Below are 21184 nucleotides of genomic sequence, written 5' to 3'. Positions count from 1 at the left end.
TTCTTTATCAATTTCTCTCGGTATGGAAACACTTTCCTGGCGCGAACGAGAAGGGGGATAGATGTGTGGGATAAGACCTCGCTATGTATGTTTTCCTTGTGCGGTATCGATTACGTGTCGGTAAACATAGATACATTGCCAGAGTACTAACACATTTGAGAAACATAGCACATCTCTGAATGGTTATATAATTTGCCAACTAGATGTTGTTATATTGCTTCTAAGGGAAGCCTGGTGCCAGATAAGGTATATTTAACTGCTTAATACACAACTTGGCTCATATGGAACAGTGTATGTTTGTTACGTGTGGCTGTACGGACGTGTAAACATCGATTGTTGCCATGTCAACGGTATTTGTCAGCTCACTATGCATTTGTCCTTTGATCACTCAAGTCTGATCGATAGAGTAAGAAGTAAAATCTAATATTTCCTTCTAGAAAATTGTTTTGTTACAGATTTGCACCAACATTTTATTCTATTCATAAGTGAGGGAACACGCATTTGCGATATAAACACTTTAAACTTCCTGCTACAGGCACTTGGTACCGACATATCAATTGTTTAACGGGAGTCCTGTTTTACATGTATACTACTGCATCCCAAATGTTTAAGGGGTCGATATCGTGTGTCCTTTGCGAATTATGTGTTGTTACATGCAAGATCTCTAAATGAATGATCAAACATACTTAAAGTTGTGGTAATATATGCATACAATTCCCACTTTTAAAAACAATTTACCAAAAATAAAGATCTTCACACGCATTTGAGATTACGCTGGTCAATTTGCCATATTTAGGAAAATATGCGTATGCTACATTTTACTAACTAAACGCCCAGGGCAAATGTCTGTTTCCTTCTTAATGCCACCCCCCCCCCCCCTCCCCCTACCATGTGATTATCGAATTTACTCATTTATTTACCCTTCATAAATGATATATTACGTGTTGTTACGTTGAAGCAGGTAATGGGATAGGGATGAAGATTGTTGGCGGTAAGACAATGTCATGGACAAACGAGGTGGGAGCGTATGTCACAGCAATCTACCCAGGTGGAGTGGCCGAACAGCTGCACGGAGAACTCCAGGAAGGTAGGTTTTACTTAGCGTCAAACCTGTCTCTATATCAAAAAGACAAAGGTATCTTATACCATCAACAAAACAATTGTGAAATACCTTTCTCTAAATACCATCTATACCATGTAAACACAGGTAACTGACCTGTCTCTATAAACCATGTAAACACAGGTACAAATGTAACTGACCTGTCTCTATATACCATGTAAACACAGGTAACTGACCTGTCTCTATATACCATGTAAACACAGGTACAAATGTAACTGACCTGTCTCTATATACCATGTAAACACAGGTAACTGACCTGTCTTTATATACCATGTAAACACAGGTAACTGACCTGTCTTTATATACCATGTAAACACAGGTAACTGACCCGTCTCTATATACCATGTAAACACAGGTAACTGACCTGTCTCTATATACCATGTAAACACAGGTACAAATGTAACTGACCCGTCTCTAGATACCATGTAAACACAGGTAACTGACATGTCTCTATATACCATGTAAACACAGGTAACTGACCTGTCTCTATATACCATGTAAATACAGGTAACTGACCTGTCTCTATATACAATGTAAACACAGGTAACTGACCTGTCTCTATATACAATGTAAACACAGGTAACTGACCTGTCTCTATATACCATGTAAACACAGGTAACTGACCTGTCTCTATATACCATGTAAACACAGGTAACTGACCTGTCTCTATATACCATGTAAACATAGGTAACTGACCTGTCTATATACCATGTAAACACAGGTAGCTGACCTGTCTCTATATACCATGTAAACACAGGTAACTGACCTGTCTCTATATACCATGTAAACACAGGTAACTGACCTGTCTCTATATACCATGTAAACACAGGTAACTGACCGGTCTCTATATACCATGTAAACACAGGTAGCTGGCCCGTCTCTATATACCATGTAAACACAGGTAACTGACCTGTCTCTATATACCATGCAAACACAGGTACAAATGTAACTGACCTGTCTCTATATACCATGTAAACACAGGTAACTGACCCGTCTCTATATACCATGTAAACACAGGTAACTGACCTGTCTCTAAATACCATGTAAACACAGGTAACTGAACTGTCTCTATATACCATATAAACACGGGTAACTGACCTGTCTCTATATACCATGTAAACACAGGTAACTGACCGGTCTCTATATACCATGTATACACAGGTAACTGACCTGTCTCTATATACCATGTAAACCAGGTAACTGACCGGTCTCTATAACTTTAACAATTATCGATGCTTACAAGGCATGTCCCTGCAAAAGAAATATATTAAAAACCATTTGATGGTTTCTAGCTTGTCAAAACTTCCGAGCAAAGTGTCATGAAAGAATCTTAGATTTTAAAGAATTGAAGAATAAAATGAAAAGACTTTCGTGAAACCTGCCGATCAATGGGCCATTTTATGAAATAGTTTTGTTACCAGGGTTACCAACTTTACAGTTATCATAACAACTTGTACAAACCTTAAAGTGTAGAAGATACATTAAGAGTTCCTCAGTTCTGTCTATACACAATTACAATACATCAAGGAATACTGACATAATAACAAACCATAATTCAAACTCTCAAATCGATTAAAACATCTCATGCTACATCGACGACACCCGCCGTCCAAATATCAGTAAAAAAATCAGGTAAAATCACAATCTTTTAGTGTTATGGTGGAAAAAAACGGAACCAAATGGCATATCAACAAGAAACAAACACGTACATAATGGTACACATTTATTACATGAGCATGATGGTATATATTTATTTTATGAACATGATGGTATATATTTATAACATGAACATGATGGTATATATTTATTACATGGATATGATGGTACATATTTATTACATGGATATGATGGTACTTATTTATTCAGGAGACCAGATAGTAGAATGGAATGGCATCGAGCTGACATCTAAAACGTACGAGGAAGTTCAGCAGATCATTGGACAGCCGAATGGTGAAATAGAACTGGTGGTCCGACCGTAAGTTTATAAGGCTTTGAACAGTTTAGTATTAGTTTATAATCAGTTTAATTATTTAATCCTCGTCAACATAATTCACGACATTTTTTATTATTAAAAAAATAAAGCAACGTGATGTTATATTCTATATTATCGAGAATATCAGCTATTGTGGAAATACCATACTCACGCCTATGCTTATGATATATATTTGTTTTTACATTTTTGTACGTTGTTGTTATTCTGTTGCCGAAGTATGTCGTTATATTAAATGATTGAATAGATGATGTATATAGCTTATCACTTAGAAAGTACCGATGTTCCTAATAAAACACACCAGACAGGGTTTTATGTGTATGTTATTGTTATTTTATTAGTGGTCCTAGGTCACACACAAAAGACCCTGGCAGTTGTCACTCCTCCTATGATAACCTGGAGTTTGTACCTGACGACGTTTATGGTGAGTAGAACAGGATATAGCGAATCTGTCAAAAATAAAATAAAAAAAGAATAAAGGAACATTTGGCAGTGACAAACAGTATGTCAAAATGTGGCATATATTTTCACATTTAAAATAATGTTATATGTATAAAGTTTTTGTTAGCTCATCTGGTCTGAAGGACCGGTGAGCTCATGCCAAGGCATGTCATAAAGTACTGAATAGATAATTTGGTCACACTACTGCATGAGGTAAGGGGAAAAGATTTTGCATAGATGGTGAATCAGACCCTCCTGGGGCCAGAGGGGCGGGGCCATCCAATAGCAGACATAATGGTAAATCCTTTAAATTGCCACTTGTGACTCAGTACTGATTGGATTCGAAACAAATTTGGTCTGAAACGTCCTTGAGGAAGGGGAACAGATTTTACATGAAATGTGACTCTGACCCCTTCAAGATAAAGGGGCGGGGCCCAATAGTAGAGATAGAAGCAAATCCTTTAAAATTGACACTTGTCACAGAGTACTGAATGGATTTGAACCAAATTTGGTCAGAAACATCCTTCGGAGAAGGGTAACAGATTTTGCAAAAATGAATACTCTGAATTCCCATACGGCCAGAAGGGCGGGGCCAAAAAATTGAATATATGTCAGTTTTTAATCGCTGTTTGTTTTATTGAAAGCATTGATATCCCCATCCCATAACCATAAATAGCGTCGCTGGACCCCAAGAGGTAAATACAATCCTGTTGTAAATATAGGTCCCGAGGTCTTTCCTCAAGCCTAGGGACTTATTTTCCTGGTTTTACTTTTGAAAGTGTTGATATCCCCACCCTATAACCATATCTAGCATTGTTCGGCGTAAAGAGATAAACACAATCATGAGGTTAACATAGGCCCTGAGGGCTTTCCCGGCCCATAGGGACTTATTTTTATGTTTATATCTTCAAACCGTTGAGATCCCAACCCCATAACCATTTATAGCTTTGTTCGACATCAACGAATAAATCTGTTAACGAATTGAACGTGAACATTATTTTGACGTTTGGTCAAATCCAACCAGGTGAGCGGTACATGCCCTCTTTACCTTTTGTTTTAATCATATCTTTAACCCAAAAACAATTATTGCATAGACGAAATGCGGTATAAAGGAAGGAATCGACAAACACCAACAATACATGAACTAAATCCTGCAACATGAACGTCCACATTCAATTATGAATTCGATATTATCGAAAGGAAACAGACATGTTATACTCATAACAGAGAAGTTCGATATTATCGAAAGAAAACCGATATTTTATACTCATTACAAAGAAGGGTAATATTATTTTACGTAGACAGATATGTTAATTTCATTACAGAGAAATTCGATACTACCGAAATAAGACATGTATGTTATACTCATTACAAAGAAGTTCGGTATAAGCAAACGTAGACAAATATGCTGTACTCATTACAGAGAAATGTTTGAAGTCAAACCATGGTGTAGATCCCAAACAGTTGGCAGCCCAGTTAGAGGGTATTCAGGAGAAGGATTCCCCTGCCGGGTCCGCCTCGTCGTCCCAGCCTGAGTTCCTGACTCCTAGTATGTCCTCACCCTGTAGCTCCCCACACTCCGACCCTACCTCCACGTCCTCGGACCGACAGCGACAGACCAGCATCCCAAGCAGTACGGAGAAAGAGCGAACGGCAGTTGTGGTCAGTACTAATATTTGTTTGCACTCACAAAAAGAAAAGTATCGTTAATGGTTACAACGTTTAAAACTGAAAATGATATATAAGTATATACATTTAGAATTTAGGCTTCCGCCAACTACTGCAGTGAGGCGAATGGCTTTATGGTATTATTTTGATCGTCTGGTTTATTTGCCTTTAAAAGGATTATTGAAATATTCTGATTATACCGAGGATATAATAAGGTAACATCTTAATGCTTAATTTAATGTATTAGAACATTTTAACATGTCATGCACTATCAGTTTTAACTTTCAAACTGCACATTATTGATTACAGGCACCAAAACTTCAGGAACAGCCACCTGATGAAGACGTTATACAGGTAAATTATCATATGTTTTTACATTGTATTGAGTTACAATTTCAAAATTTTAAAGCATATTTTCAGGTATCCGCTATGTGTTACGTTGGGTTGTAGGTATTCAGTTTGATGAATGTTCTATGTTACATTATTTATATATGTTACGTTTGGTTGTAGGTATTCAGTTTGATGAATGTTTTATGAACAGACTTACTATTAACCTTATAAGTTGGTTATTGAAACAGAAGGCTGGAAACACACATGATAACATAATCCTCATGTAGAATATAATTATACTCACGGTATTCATTCTTACGGTACTAGATACACCGTACATGAAAACAGCAGTTCTTGAAACAAAGCTTGGATTGATTTTTGGATGTATTCCTCCTAAGAGATTGACAATATGACACTTTTCACCGAATTGAAGGAGTACAAACGTATAACATTTCATTGGATTCATCTCTAAATATACAGAGGTTACACAACGAGTTATGTTTCAAAAGTTAAAGTTAGCAGAAGAAAAGTTGACGTTTCGATAACGTCACAAAGAGGCTACGTCATGATTATATTACCGATTACCGCGCTTACTACTCCGCTAACTGCATTTACGCTAATTTCATCGCAGTCAGAGTTTACTAAGGGAGAGATGTAAATATATGTATATATTGACATATCTATATCTATATTGCCATGTTTATATTGACATTTTATATTGATATTACAGGCTGCGTTCGAGAAAGAAAGAACGATGGGTGACATACAGGTATAAATATTTGTAGAATAACATCAATAATGTGGAATATAGCGTTCAATCCAGACATTATGATACATTACAAAACACACAAAGGGATTAGCACCTTTCAAAACCAATAAGGAGTAATATACAGTAGAGCAAAATCAAATAATTATCACTTCTGAAAATGTTCTGGATACCAATTAGTTTATCAATACAAGACATGTATTATTGGTTAAACCTTCGTGTCGCTGTCTCCCTAATAAGTAATGTTAAACATGCTACATCTACAGAGCTTACACAGTCAAACAGGTTAGGATAAACGGAGTAAAATGTAGCGCTTTCTTTTGTCAATTTTCTGTATTAATATAGTTTACTTTTGCTTCGTAAATCCTGATATTCTGTATATAACTAATGAGTACTGTTCCTACAGCTGCAGCTCAGTCACGATGACATCGACAGTACTCTCAGTATACACATCATCGCGGCAAAGAACCTGATATCACAAGACATGAACGGATTATCAGACCCTTTTGTCAAAATTTACCTTCTTCCTGGTCGATGGTGAGTGCTTGTTTAAAGATTACAGAGCAGGTTCACATAAATAACGTATGCATACAATTATACACAATGTATGTACACATATTAAATGTATGTATACATGAACAATGTATGTAGCGTTATACAATGTCTGAAAAATATAAAATGTATGAACCATAGACATATATTTTCACATATGAAATATTAAACATGTACAAAAAAATATGTCCTTATACAATGTATGCACACATATACAATGTATTTACACATAAAATGTATGTACAAATGTACAATGTATGCACATATACGATGTATTCATACGTTGGATGTACATATATACAATGTATGCACATAATTAAAATGTATCTACACATACTTGTTTACAATATACACGCATATATATTGTATGTTCACATACAGTATATGCACATATTCAATGTATGTACATTTGTACACATATACAATCTACATATGCATATACATTGTATGTATACATAGAATATATGCCCACATATTCAATTTATTTTCACCTTTACAATGTATTTTTACATATTCATTGAATGTAATGATATACAATGAAAATGAATTGGTGAAAGTGTTCAGTAGTAACAATAATTTAGTATTTTGGAATTTTCCCCTTTCCCATATGTCTATGTCAACATTTCAAGAATCGGACAGTTTCACCACTGCGTCTGTAATACTTATCGGGGACATTAATTTATCAATATGTTTCTTTACAAGCTTTACATAGTGCAGGTTCAAACAATAGGCGATGTTCTCTTTCAGTGCTGAGAATAAGCGGCGGACCAAACACATATCTAAGACGTTGTGCCCAGAGTGGTACCAGACTGTGGTGTTCCAGGACCTCCACAGAGAGGAGCTTCAATACAAGACACTGGAAATAACCGTCTGGGATTACGACAGGTTCAAAGCTAACGACTTTCTGGGCGAGGTCATTATTGATTTGTCGGGTAAGTGTTCAGATTTGATCCAATATAATAAACGTTTATATAAACAATAGTGATATTTCCTATGGAGAAACATTTCCAAATATCATGGATACATTACATTAGGAGAAACGTTTCAAATCGCACGGATACATTATACAATATATTTTGGGTGTATTTCGTTCAAGCCTCATTCAACAGATGCCCAAATATAGGACAGTAGAGATATTGATTTCGCAAACAAATGGTAATATTTCATCCTGTCATAAAAAAGATTTTACGGAGAATTGTGTGATAATTATAGGCATATATAGGCACCGTATATGTTTATGACGTTTCCATGGAAACATTGATAATTGAAATGCATTGATGGTAAGCTCTATTTCTTTTGTATATTTCTTTAAGTAAAATCAAAATCAGAGTGGATTGAACTATGACATAATCATTATCATTATCATTAATCTTAAAGTACCTGGTTTCCTTGACAACCTGCCACACTGGTATCCGTTACGTGAACATGACAATACCACCGGCGTAGAACTTCCGAAACCAACGGTGCTGCCACCAACCGTGAGATCTTCGCAGAATATCATTCGCACAGGTTCACCCAATCAATCGAGAGGCAGCAGAGATTCTCCGAGTAAACAGTACAAGGTCAGTACAAGCCATTATATGAGAGCAGTTCTTTATGATTATTCTGACTTGTAAAAGACGGAAATGATTTCAAACAATCATTGGTGGTAAGTTTGAAAAGTATTAAATGAAAAAGCAAATGGAAATGTATAAACTTTATTAACTTAATATAAAGGGACATAATTTTCATTTGGTTCTGATACCTCATTAAGGGGCATAACCTGAGAAATTGTTTGTGACAATAGGAGAAGGGATGTAACTCTGAAAACGCTTTTTCTTTTGTGCAGGTTTTTTTTTTATTTAAAGGGAGATAACTCGCAAATAATGTTATTTCTGTTATTCGAGAACATGTATTTAACAAAGCAATACTGATGTATTTTTCATTGCGTTCAGGGTAGTAAAGGCGACGGGCTTGGCGGTAGAAGGAGGTCGTTAGGGGCTTTGACAGATGTCGACAGTAAGTTAACGTTTTTGTTGTTGATGTTGTGATTATGTTGTACTCACTATGGATTTTATTTATGTGGTTCTCAGCAATGAACTACTGTTCAAAACACTTTTATTTCTGTATCTGAATATGTTGACTAATTTCGATGACAAAGTAAATAGTTTATTGTACTTATTTGTACATACTAGATATTGATTCTGTTGTGTAATTAGCGGATGATATATATGATAATTGTAAGGTAGCGAGTGAACAAACCACTGATGCATATTCAGTAGCCAGGTGGACGATATGTGTATCACTACTCTCTGGGAAGACTTACTATTACAGACGTCTGAGCCGTCTGTCTACATTGACTACACTTTTGCTCTGTAGGACTTACTACTTCTGAATCTATGGACATCTCTTCGACTCACTCTTCGCCTCTTCTGCCGCACAAACCACGTGACATGCACCTTCAGTCGTCTGAGCATGCTCCTGGTAAAGTAGTCCATTGTTTCAGTGGTTTGTCGCACATCCTGTCTGTAGCACGTCACATCCTGTACCCCCGTTCAAAGAAGAACAAATACTGTGCACGCCTATCACATCGGCTCCTCCCTAAGAAAAATAGCGAAAACAGGTTATTGCGTTTTAAGCTACTCTCTGTCTCTTTCCTTTCCTACATCTCTAGACTGTCAATACCAGTTTACACAGAAAGATCTCTCTACTTTTCTGCATGACTGAGTTAAGTTGTTTTCCCATCGCAACTATGACTTTCTGGACATTTTCCTTGATTAAGCTCACTCCGATGTTTTGCTTTCTGTTATGTGTTTTTCATTATTTGAGTTTTCTTACTTTTTATTATGTCATAATGTTTTCTATTTCGCTTCGTTGTTGCAGTCATTTTATATTTTGATACTACTGGTTTCTTGATTGATATACAATGCTTATATTTATGCTTAAAAATAAAATAGTGTTATGGAAAATATTGGAAAAAGATATTAAGGTTTTTATTGTATTCAATCTCAGTAAATATTATAAACGTAATAGTAATGCGGTCAACGCCGTCATAGAACATGACAAATGGACGAAATGTTTGCCTTACTTCAAACTAAATCTTATTAGATATTCACTAACGGTAGATAATCAAAGATTATAAGTGCTTATCGATGAACTTATTATTGGTGACTAATACCTTATATGTTCTTATTTCAGCAAAAAGAATGTAAATAATTGCATGTATAGACTGATCCAATTCTAAATACACTTCCTGTATTCTAATTTCATACCACTGACATACATGTATGTACCCTTCGCCATGCATGTTTGATGCACCCATTAAAATGCCATTCTTATTCATTCATATTCATTAATCATTAAAACAAATCATTTAACTTTTCATTAATATGGCCTCGCACCTCTATAATATTACTAACACCGTGTTATAGAATGTTTCTACACATAGAGAATTCATTTGCAGTCCAAGAAACATATTAACACAACATATCATTTGTAAATTGTATAATATATACACTTTTTTGTATGTGTTGTAATCCTAACGATCTCTATCATAGTTGTTAAAAAGAGTCACTAAGTAAAATTGAAATATTCCATTAAAAGCGGATAATGAATGGTTGTTCAATAATCTAGTAACTTCCTTATATATTTTTACATGTTACAGTACTGTTTAAATTATAAATCCTTACATCTAAACACAGTGTTTATAAATTCGACTTTAAAAGCTTAAATAGATAAATGTATTTTTCACCAAGTGTATCATCAACGCCATAGAGCGCTGTCCGAAAACTCGTCTATGTAACAGGGATTCGTCCGAAAACTCGTCTATGTAACAGGGATTCGTCCGGAAACTCATCTATGTAACAGGGGACCGTCCGAAAAGTTGTCTACGACATAGAATAACGTCGGAACGACACACATAATCGCCATATTTCCAAATAGCTTATATTTATATCATATGTGTTAATTTCTATCAGAAAAGGAAACATACATGCATTATATAGATAGTTCCGTTTCTATATATATACGTATATATATAAAGTCGTATAAGTTGTCTTCCTTCGTCATTTGTGTTGCTAAGTTATATATCTATTTATTAGCATAATGTATCATATACACTTTGTGTTGGTGATCCGAAGATAAAGATTTGAATTTCCTGTCGTAGTTGTACGGAGAGAAATACATATATGTACGATTCGTATCCATGTATGTAAATACATTGCGATCCAGGTATTCATATCATCTCATAGACGACTTCCACAATGATCATGTCAGGGTATCGGGCCGACCATCACTGCGCCATTGAAACGTTCTTTTTTAAGAACGCCGATGTGACGCAGCGGTATAAGCCGCGGGTATTTCTGGCTAGGCGATTGGGTGCCGTAGATCGTGAGTTCATGGCCCGGTCAGGGCACGAGTCAAAAAGTTGTCAATTTATCATATACACTATGTGTTGGTGATCCGAAGATATAGATTTGAATTTCCTGTCATAGTTGTACCGAGAGAAATATATATATATAAAGTCGTATATGTATATAAATATATCAATGCCCTAGTTATCTCTATCAGCATAAATAACAATTAATTTTCTTCGTATTTCTACTTAAATGTTACCCGTTTATTCATATTAGGAAGGGACTGCTTAGTTATCTTTCCTTATTCGTATAGGTGTAGCTTCTGTTTGCCACAACGTCTTTGAAGGTCTTTAATACTTGTAATTCATCATATCCCATGCTATCACTTTAAATCAAAGGTAGAGAGTCCAAACCGCAAGGAGCATTCACCGCAGATGAGTTTAACTTGTTAGGAATGGTGTGACATATACATATTTTGTAATATCAAATGTTAAAAGTGTTTGTTCTACTCTTTTAAAAATGAATATCTTAACTACGATTACCTGTTGAACAAAATAAATACTGATATAATTCTAGATTGTCAATTTGGTACAGCCGGCTTTCTGTATCGTAATACCCATACTAATCAGGAACAATGATGACCGGGCTCTCTACCTTAGTTGATTGTTTGAGTTCATGGTTCGTTTTGAACAGATTGCTAGCTGTCACGTGATTGTTACCACTTTACATTACCACTTTACATGCTACTTACCACAAATTGAGATCCGCACTTTTTGTGTCCGAATGCTGCCTTTGAAAGTGCGTAGCTTTAGCCAAATGTATGTTGATTATTTTATGCAAAATTTTAATTTTAGAATCATTGTTACCATTTATTGACACCTGAGATAATTTCGTCGTAGTAAATATCGTGTTTGTAAAGCAAAATGTAGGTTTTGAAAACAAAATCATGGTAATGATGAAATATGACAGTTTTGTTAATTGTTCTTATTGTTTTGGTCGCAGGGGTATGAAGACTGTGTGGCAATACCATTCATTCGGATGAACTGGACTATTATTTTCAGGTATGGACGATAAATAATGGTTATCTTAATTAATCCTTTTTTCATCTGATGACTTGTCATAATTAAGAAATAAACACATACGTGGTATATAATATAACTCTGTAACAGAGCAGGAAAATAAAACAAACAATTACATATGTCATGTGGTATATCATTATACAAAGTACTGATGTATTGTTAATTCTTTATTGTAGGTTAGTTTCTTAGCTATCTGTGATATTTTCACCAACCCTGGTTACAAGATTTTGGACTACGATAATACAATGTGTGTGGCGATTTGTCTTTGCAATTGTACGTCAGTAGCGGTCAGTTCTACATTCCACAGTCGAACCAACTAACTTCAGAGTCTACAAGTCATTCTTCCGTGCAACCAAGGCTTTGTCATTGCGGTCATTTTGGCCTTCCGCCAATCTCAAGATATTAAGAGGGATACCTTATGTCTACCACCGACCTGTGTTTGTCAGTTGTGGTCAGCTTGAACTTCCACTAATAAAACAAAATCAGATATGGTCAGGTATGTCCACTATTGATACACACTGATCTACATCAAAAGGCTTTATAAGTAATATTCCTAGTGACTTGTAGTGACTTGTATCTGATGGGTAGCAACAAGTGTTTTTCTAAATAACCAATGGCTTATATACTCCTTGTACCACACTGTATTTATCAGATATAGACGGCGCTGTAATATATACATAACATAATGACGAAAGTGTCTCATTTCTGTTCTTAATTATCAGTATGTTAAGAGAAGGAAAACCACAAACAGGTGTCATGAAATAGATAATGATACACAATCGTATTCATAAGTCATTGAAATTAGATTCAATATTCTAATATATTTTAATCTCGAAATAGTATCGTTCTTCCAAACAATGTATCAAATTGAAGCGACTATAATGTCTGGATATGTGATATGAATTAATACACTGCAGTAGTGATGTTCGAAGTCATGTTAATTGATATGTACGGAACACATGCCTAGACCAATGGCATACATGTTAATTGATATGTACGGGATGCATGCCTAGACCAATGACATAAATGCTAACTGTGTCTTCCAGGAACCTTGGTCTGTTACAACTATCATCTCTTAAGAGTAGTTTTGATTGTTCATGTTTTGACTTTGAACGGATATAGAAATACGACATAATAATTGTGTTTGTAAGCTGTTGTAGTTGAGTTTGGAATTACAAAAAAGAACATGCATACACGTCGTATGAATTGTATTTGCCGGATTTTGAAAACTCATTATAAATTTCGAACTGAATTTCATTACATGATCATGTCGAATATAATGATAAAATATGAAATCATTACATTATAGATTAATATTGTATTTACATTGTGTTAGTCTAAGATGCACCTCGGTGATCATTTGGTGATCTTTCCAGTACTCACTACCCCATCGGTAAGAATACATGTGACTTTGTTTACGTCTGTCTTCATTGTGTATTGGACTGTAGGATAGTCGGACACGGTTGTAGCCAATATAAAGCGGGTAACATTCCATTTCATATATTGATACATGTGTGTCATACGTCACAATTCATTTAGTGGTTTCCTGTATATTTTAGATATTGTGCATTTATAGAATCAACACAACCGATGATCTCAAAACATGTGGTAGATTGTTATTGATCTTCTGAATTATCGTAATACGCCATTTGACAGACGGTTAGGAAATGTTGTCAAGTTAAATACAGTATATTGATTAATCATTCTTTTCTGTAAAATAATCCCATTAAACATTTGATCTTGAGCTTCCTAGCTCGTGTGTTCATTAATATAATTATTTTTCTTCCAAATAGAGTCAATGATATATAATTTTGCGACATCAGAAAATCACATTCAATAATATATTATTATTCAGTCAATCACTCCAGTAACTAGAACCAGTAGTGAGTAATATAAGATAGGATATCACGTGACACCATTCCATTTACCACTCCAGTAACTTCTTGGAATCAGTAGCGAGTTTTTTTTAAGGTAGGCTGTCACGTGACACCATTTCATTTACTACTCCAGTAGCTTACCGGAATCACAAGTGAGTTTAATAAGGTAGGTTGTCGCGTGACATCACTCCATTTAATACTCCAGTAGCTTACTTACTGGAATCAGTAACGAGTTTAATAAGGTAGGCTGTCACGTGATATCATTTAGTTTAACATTCCAGTTATTTACTTACTGGAATCAATAGCTAGAATTATAAGGTAGGTTGTCACGTGATCTTATATGCACATGTATATTGTCCAAATGTCATGGCAAATTCGTTCTTTTGTCATATCCTATTGTTATTAAATTTTGGTGTATAACAATTTTCTACGAAATATAAAGATGTTTGACACTCAAAACCTATTATCATTTGATGCGTGTGAGACGGTAGATGGAAGCAATATAGGAAGAATGTATGATTTATATTGTTAGATAATTGGTAAATAATGGTAGTGAAGAAAGATAATAGTCATTCCCTTCATCTTCTTTCAACAGGAAATGTGTATTTATGTAAGTATTACTATTGAATAAATTACATTTCAGGCAAACAGCTGTCACATAATAGTTGTATCTAATAGGTGTTCGTGCATACCGTAAGTGCCAAATGATTCACAATTGTTTTATTGATCTACGGATAGAATTATGTCAAATGAATGGTTAGAGTTAGTTTGATAAATGATAATCATTTCCTTTTAAAAGAAATGATTGCAAATTTGTGTGGTATATCATCAATCGCCTTCCGTTTTTCAGGTGAAGTGTACATTTATGGGTGTATTGTGCTTTTTTGATTGTAACCAGAGTTAAAAACATTTAATTATTCCCTGGTGGTTATCGTACAGGGATTCTCTGTATAACATTACACTATATATTAGTTCGCTGTGTTAAACTGTTTATGTACAGATCAGTGTAAGCATTGTACTGCACATTGTATTGTGCATTGTACTGCGCAATGTGCATATTTCACATTCTAATTTACAAGCTAAATACCCTGTCTATGGTTCTGATATAATATCTGATCTCTCATATATCAAAGATAATAAGTTCGTATCCATTCAAGGAAAATAAACATTAAATATTTATATATATATATCCATATATAGCTGTCATAGCCCCCTTGTCAAATTGATTCTCTTCTAGTGACGTCAGCACCGAGTGATATAGATGTCAATAGCTGTCTAAGAGAGAGACTTGGTAGTTGATAGTTGGTACGAGTGTTGAGAATGACAGATCAGTGTAAAACTATACCGTTGATGATTCGGACGTGTATATATATATATACACGCCGACGTATATTGGATTGTTTGAGGGCGTCTTTGTTGTTATCATATTTCTGTATCGGGCGTGAAGTATGTCCTGAATGAGTTGTTAATATTTTTAATAAAAACTTAAAATCCATGTTTTGAGGTTTATTATTCTTTCTTTTGATTATTTGTAAAACGTTTATTTTATTTGAAGTGACAAAACGTATGATAAACATGGCTGCTGACATTCCCATTCTCAAAACTTGGGACATTCACTCAGCCAAGACAAATCAAGAAGTAGACTGCACATGAGGAAATATTCGTTCCCTCAGAGAATTGTGGACAGCTGGAACTCTGTACACGGAATTATAGTTCAAGCCCCAAATTTAATCAGTTTCGAAACCGTCTGAACAAATTTTTGAGTAAAGTCACAACATAAACACAAATACATCTTTGTTTGAATATCATATGGACACCGATATGAATATAGAGGCAATTATGCCTGCGTTCAGAATATTCTCAGTTCCACTAAGTTATACATCATGGCTATCGACTAAATATAAGGAAGGGCGTTTTCATTAGCGTATATTGACTAAATATTGGGAAGGACGTCTTCGTTAGCGTATATTGACTAAATATTGGGAAGGACGCCTTCGTTAGCGTATATTGACTAAATATTGGGAAGGACGTCTTCGTTAGCGTATATTGACTAAATATTGGGAAGGACGCCTTCGTTAGCGTATATTGACTAAATATTGGGAAGGACGTCTTCGTTAGCGCATATGGAGTAGATATTGGAAAAGACGTCTTTGTTAGCGGTTATGGACTTGATATAAGGAATAACGTCTTCGTTAGCGTGTATGGACTAGTTCTTGGGAAGGACGTCTTCGTTAGGTGTATTGACAAAATACTGGGAAGGATTGATGTCAAATAAGAGAACTCACTGTAACTCACAGTTGTTGACGTCATATATTTGTCTTGACTACTTTTGACGCTTCTACTCAATAGACTGATATTTCCTGCTATATAACACTATACTATAAGTAGATTCTACACTTTTTACTTCTATATCTGTTTATTTAGTGTCCATAGATGTATAAACACTATGTACAAAATAAAACAGTTTACGTCCAAAATGTAGAAGCCAGCCTTGTGGCCAATGGCAGGCGTTAGTGCCAAAACCAAGACTTCCTTTCGGCTACGAATACATGACTTAAAAACACCGATGAACACTTTCCTACAGATGGACAATTTACTACACATAAACCATCACATCAGACAGTCACCTAATGCCTATACATGTACTCTGTTTACATCAGCATATAGGAGATTGCTGATTAATACTACAAATATTATTGCATGATCCCATAGGCCACTAATCTTACATAACATGTCTGGTAAATTGTATGGCAGGTGACCACCCTTTATACATGATTAAGTAATCTAGCTTAGTAGCTGACACAGCCTCTCTCATAACTAGCTAACGGTGACCAGCCTTTATACATGATTAAGTAATCCCGCTTAGTCGATGGCACATACATTGTACTGTCTCATAACTTGGCTAACATATTTAACTAAATATTATTTTTGAAATTATAAATAAAACCATTTTCGGCACAACACGCCGGGTTACATATTCCAGCTTCAAAACTCGATCTCTTCTTGATGAGTTTCCTAATTTTAAATATGTCCCCGAATGATATAGATATTCTGACCTTTGCGAATGCAACAAACTCCCAAGGATCTACATCGTCATGTCCACCACAAATATTGTAGATATTGGTTTTGTCTGTAATATCCCGTCTGTACTCCAGTCATGATTTACCAAGTTTTCTTAGTCGTTCCCCATAGGATAGATCTTTGATAGGGGAGGCACTAATCTGGTAGCAAAACACTGGACATTTTAAAGTACCCCTGTGCTCTTTTTATGGCCAGGAAGCCAAACAGATCTGCAGTGTTCAAGGTGGGGTCTAACCAAGGCTTTGGAAAGGTTGAAAACATTTCCTCATCTACATACATGACCGTCTTGAAAACGAGCCAAACTATCCTGTTATATAAGTATATGTAGCTTTGTTTGCCTGAATGTTCTGAATGGTCTGCATTCTTAAGGTTGTGATCGAATTTGACGCTCAGATCCTTTTCTGTTTCCATGTTCTGAATGTTTTATGCAATATTCTCCTCACTGAGGCTGTATACACGATCTGATTTTTGTCCAAATGCTGACATTGTGGATTTCTTCCTGCAGAAAGTCTATAAAATCTGTTTCTTTGAGATGATATTTCACTGTAGATATTTGCATCAACTGCAAACAGTTTGTATGGTGACAAAACACTTGGAATCGTTCGAAGCCGACTAGAGCAATCTTGGAATTGGTAGAATGTATACTCACTACACATTTTGTTTTCCGAGACATTATCTATCAGCAGCAGTTTGGTACACCTATGGTATATCCAGTGCCTCAGATTGTGGTCAATTTATCCATGGAGCACTTGGAAAATGAGGCTTCAGCTACCGCTCCTGTGGAATGTAAACCTAGTCTGTTGATATAAGACAATCTATTGGAAATAGTCAGGAAGGGATGACAGAAGGATTTAACAGCACATATCAGCACCTTACAGACCTACAACGACGTCAAGGCCACCTCTGAAAAAGAAAAATATGGCACTTTGCCATTCTTTGACACACTCCTGGTTAAGAGAGATGACGGTACTATTAAAAGTATTTGTCTATAGGAAAAATGATTACACTGACCAATACCCCTACTTCCAATATCATTACCTCTTACACAAGACAGGGCGTGGAACGAACTGTGTTCAACAGATGTGAAAATCACATAATTGACGGGGTGAATTGACCATCTAGCCCCACTCTTTTCGAACTTTGTAATTATAAAATCATTGTATTGACGAAACATATTAAACGTTCGATGGAGTCAATTACCATATCGGAAACTAAATGTTAGTGCTAGTACGCTTCACATTGGTCATTAGTCTGATGAATGTGACAGTGTAGTCCTCGAAACGTCACACTCTTAAATATCATATTGGTTGTGTTATATAAAATCTATCAAATTTACATAACCTACCTGAAACTTTCCGGAACATTTTCCCGAGTTTCCGAGAAACCATATACCTTCACTTTCCGGAAAATTTCCCCATGTTTCCCGAGAAGCCATATACCTTAACTTTCTCCAATAATCTTTAATTGGGACCAGTATCAAACGCCTTCACAAAATCCCAGTATGACTTCTAATGTCTCTAGCTTGCAAGATCTTCTGCTCCTTTATCCATACATGTTTGGAAAACAGCTCGTTCCTGATCATATGTTCTGTAACCCTATTTCTTATAAACTTTTGGAGCATCTTACCACTAACTGAAATTAAACTTTTAGGCCTGTAGTTACTGCACTCCTGTTTAATTCCTGACTTATAAATTGGTAGTACATTGACTTTCTCCCAGCCATCCAGTCATCTTCCTTCCTTCAATGACTTGTTATACACTAAATTCAATGGTCTAATGAGTTCCTCTAGTGCCTCTTTCGAGCCGTCCATAGCCTTCACTGCAGATGTAATTTTTGAAGAAATGGAACACATTCGTTGGCAAAATTGATATCTTATGAAATCCATATTTGTTGCTACTAGATATGTTATACAATATACCAGCTCGTAAGACTAAAGTGTTGATTTCGATCATATAATGATGTGCGGGTGTATTACATAGTAATATGTTTGAGACAGCTACTCAAATATGCTGTGTTATTCATTACATGTTGAGAACCAAAGACAGCACAAATGTTCCTCTAAATTAGAATAAGATATTTGAGAGAGGTACATAAATATGCGATGTAATTGATTTCTTGGATCGTATAGATGATTTCCTGATTATTGCAACAACGAAAGGTATGTTCTTATCTTTATATAACGACCAGGCACGATAAAGTATGTCGAAATCAGCGTACATACATGAAATTTAATTATAATTAAAAAAAGTGTTTTCACAATCTCTGATAAGTGTCACGTGAATTCGAATAAAAAAGCAGTCAAACTGACCTGTCATGAAAAAGAAACAGAAAAACATATTTTAAAAATGATTACCTCCCCTTGTTATTGTCTAATAGTGTAACATGTCTTACATTCTTTCAAACATGATAAACGATCAATTTGATTGTTATAATATTAAAGTATCGTAAGCATTAATGTATTAAATGCAGATAATGCATTTGTTTAATTGTGATTGTGAATTTTTTAAAAGATAAAATGAAATATTCACAACTATTTCAAAAATCAGTTTATATATATCATTACATGTTCAAGTATTACTCGTATTCATTGGATTGAAGCATTCCTTTTTTTAATAAAAACTAATATAGCTGATTGATTTCGTTTAATTAATTACTTTATTAACCTGAAAAAAACCCAACAAAATCACCTCGGACGAATTGTCTTTTTCAGGTTAATAAAACCATTACCTACCTTATCAAAAAGCTACAATTGTATATTGTCGACGGTAGTATAGTAATTTGGATGTAATTAAATACCTACAGATGACGAAACAGTCATTCAACATAGAATATCACAGTCAGTAAAGAAAGAAAATGAACAAAAATGTTTATATATTTGTCTTCTAATGTGTCCCATTCAAGGTTTAATTCTATTTTCACGTTCTAAAGACAATTATACTTTGAGACGCCCGTCCGTATTATCAAAGTGATTATAGAATTACGTTTATATATCTATATTTATATAACGCCAACTTCATTAAATCGCATCTGAATGTATAAAATGCTAACAAGGATGTTACTATCGTCGTACTGTTTTCTATTAATGTCTGAAAATCTAAAACAATTCCACAGTTTTTTTTTATTAATGTCTGGTAATCCAAAACAATTCCACAGTTTTCTATTAATGTCTGGTAATCCAAAACAATTCCACAGTTCTAATTAATGTCTGAAAATCTAAAACAATTCCACAGTTTTCTATTAATGTCTGGTAATCCAAAACAATTCCACAGTTTTCTATTAATGTCTGGAAATCTAAAACAATTCCACAGTTTTCTATTAATGTCTGGTAATCCAAAACAACTCTACAGTTTTCTATTAATGTCTGGTAATCCAGAACAATTCCAGTTTTTCTATGAATGTCTTGTAATCACAAACCATTCATCAGTTTACTATTAATGTCTGATAATTCAAAACAATTCCACAGTTTTCTATTAATGTCTGGTAATCTAAAACAATTCCACCGTTTTCAATTAATGTCTGGTAATCTAAAACAATTCCACCGTTTTCAATTAATGTCTAGTAATCCAAAACAATTCATCAGTTTACTATTAATGTCTGGTAATCCAAAACAATTCCAGTTTTTCTATTAATGTCTGGTAATCTCAAACAATTCATCAGTTTACTATCAATGTCTGGTAATCTAAAACAATTCCACAGTTTGCTTTTGATGTCCGCCGTTTTCAAGGTCACAACATAAGCACGCACATAGTATTATGCTGGATAATGACGTAACTTAGATTTTTCGTTCTTTGCTTTCGTTTGAAAAGAAACTCGTTTGTATTATTGTCGATTGAGGTGCACGTAAATAAATGTGTATTAGAAGCAAACGAAAACAACAATAACTATCAGTAATAGATTACAGCGAACTACACCATTCTTTAAAAGGAAGACAACGTGCAGACACTCC

At 34.9% G+C, this 21184-nt stretch overlaps 1 protein-coding gene across 1 annotated transcript in view; it reads left to right on the top strand.

The window, feature by feature from the left end:
• Window positions 1-15652, top strand: part of LOC117331284 (protein piccolo-like) — a 103070-nt gene extending 87418 nt beyond the window's left edge. Inside the window, 13 exon segments of the mRNA XM_033889895.1 lie at window positions 959-1087; window positions 2987-3095; window positions 3452-3534; window positions 4975-5213; window positions 5529-5573; window positions 6280-6318; window positions 6722-6852; window positions 7615-7799; window positions 8245-8429; window positions 8802-8865; window positions 9226-9330; window positions 12204-12262; window positions 12457-15652. Coding sequence (XP_033745786.1) covers window positions 959-1087; window positions 2987-3095; window positions 3452-3534; window positions 4975-5213; window positions 5529-5573; window positions 6280-6318; window positions 6722-6852; window positions 7615-7799; window positions 8245-8429; window positions 8802-8865; window positions 9226-9330; window positions 12204-12211 — 1322 coding nt within the window. The 3' untranslated portion in view covers window positions 12212-12262; window positions 12457-15652.
• Window positions 15653-21184: the final 5532 nt, after the last annotated feature.

This window comes from Pecten maximus, chromosome 7 (assembly GCF_902652985.1).
Source record: "Pecten maximus chromosome 7, xPecMax1.1, whole genome shotgun sequence".
Lineage (NCBI taxonomy): Eukaryota > Metazoa > Mollusca > Bivalvia > Pectinida > Pectinidae > Pecten > Pecten maximus.
Note: the sequence above shows the minus strand (reverse complement) of the source record. Positions and strands in the feature narration are given on the sequence as shown.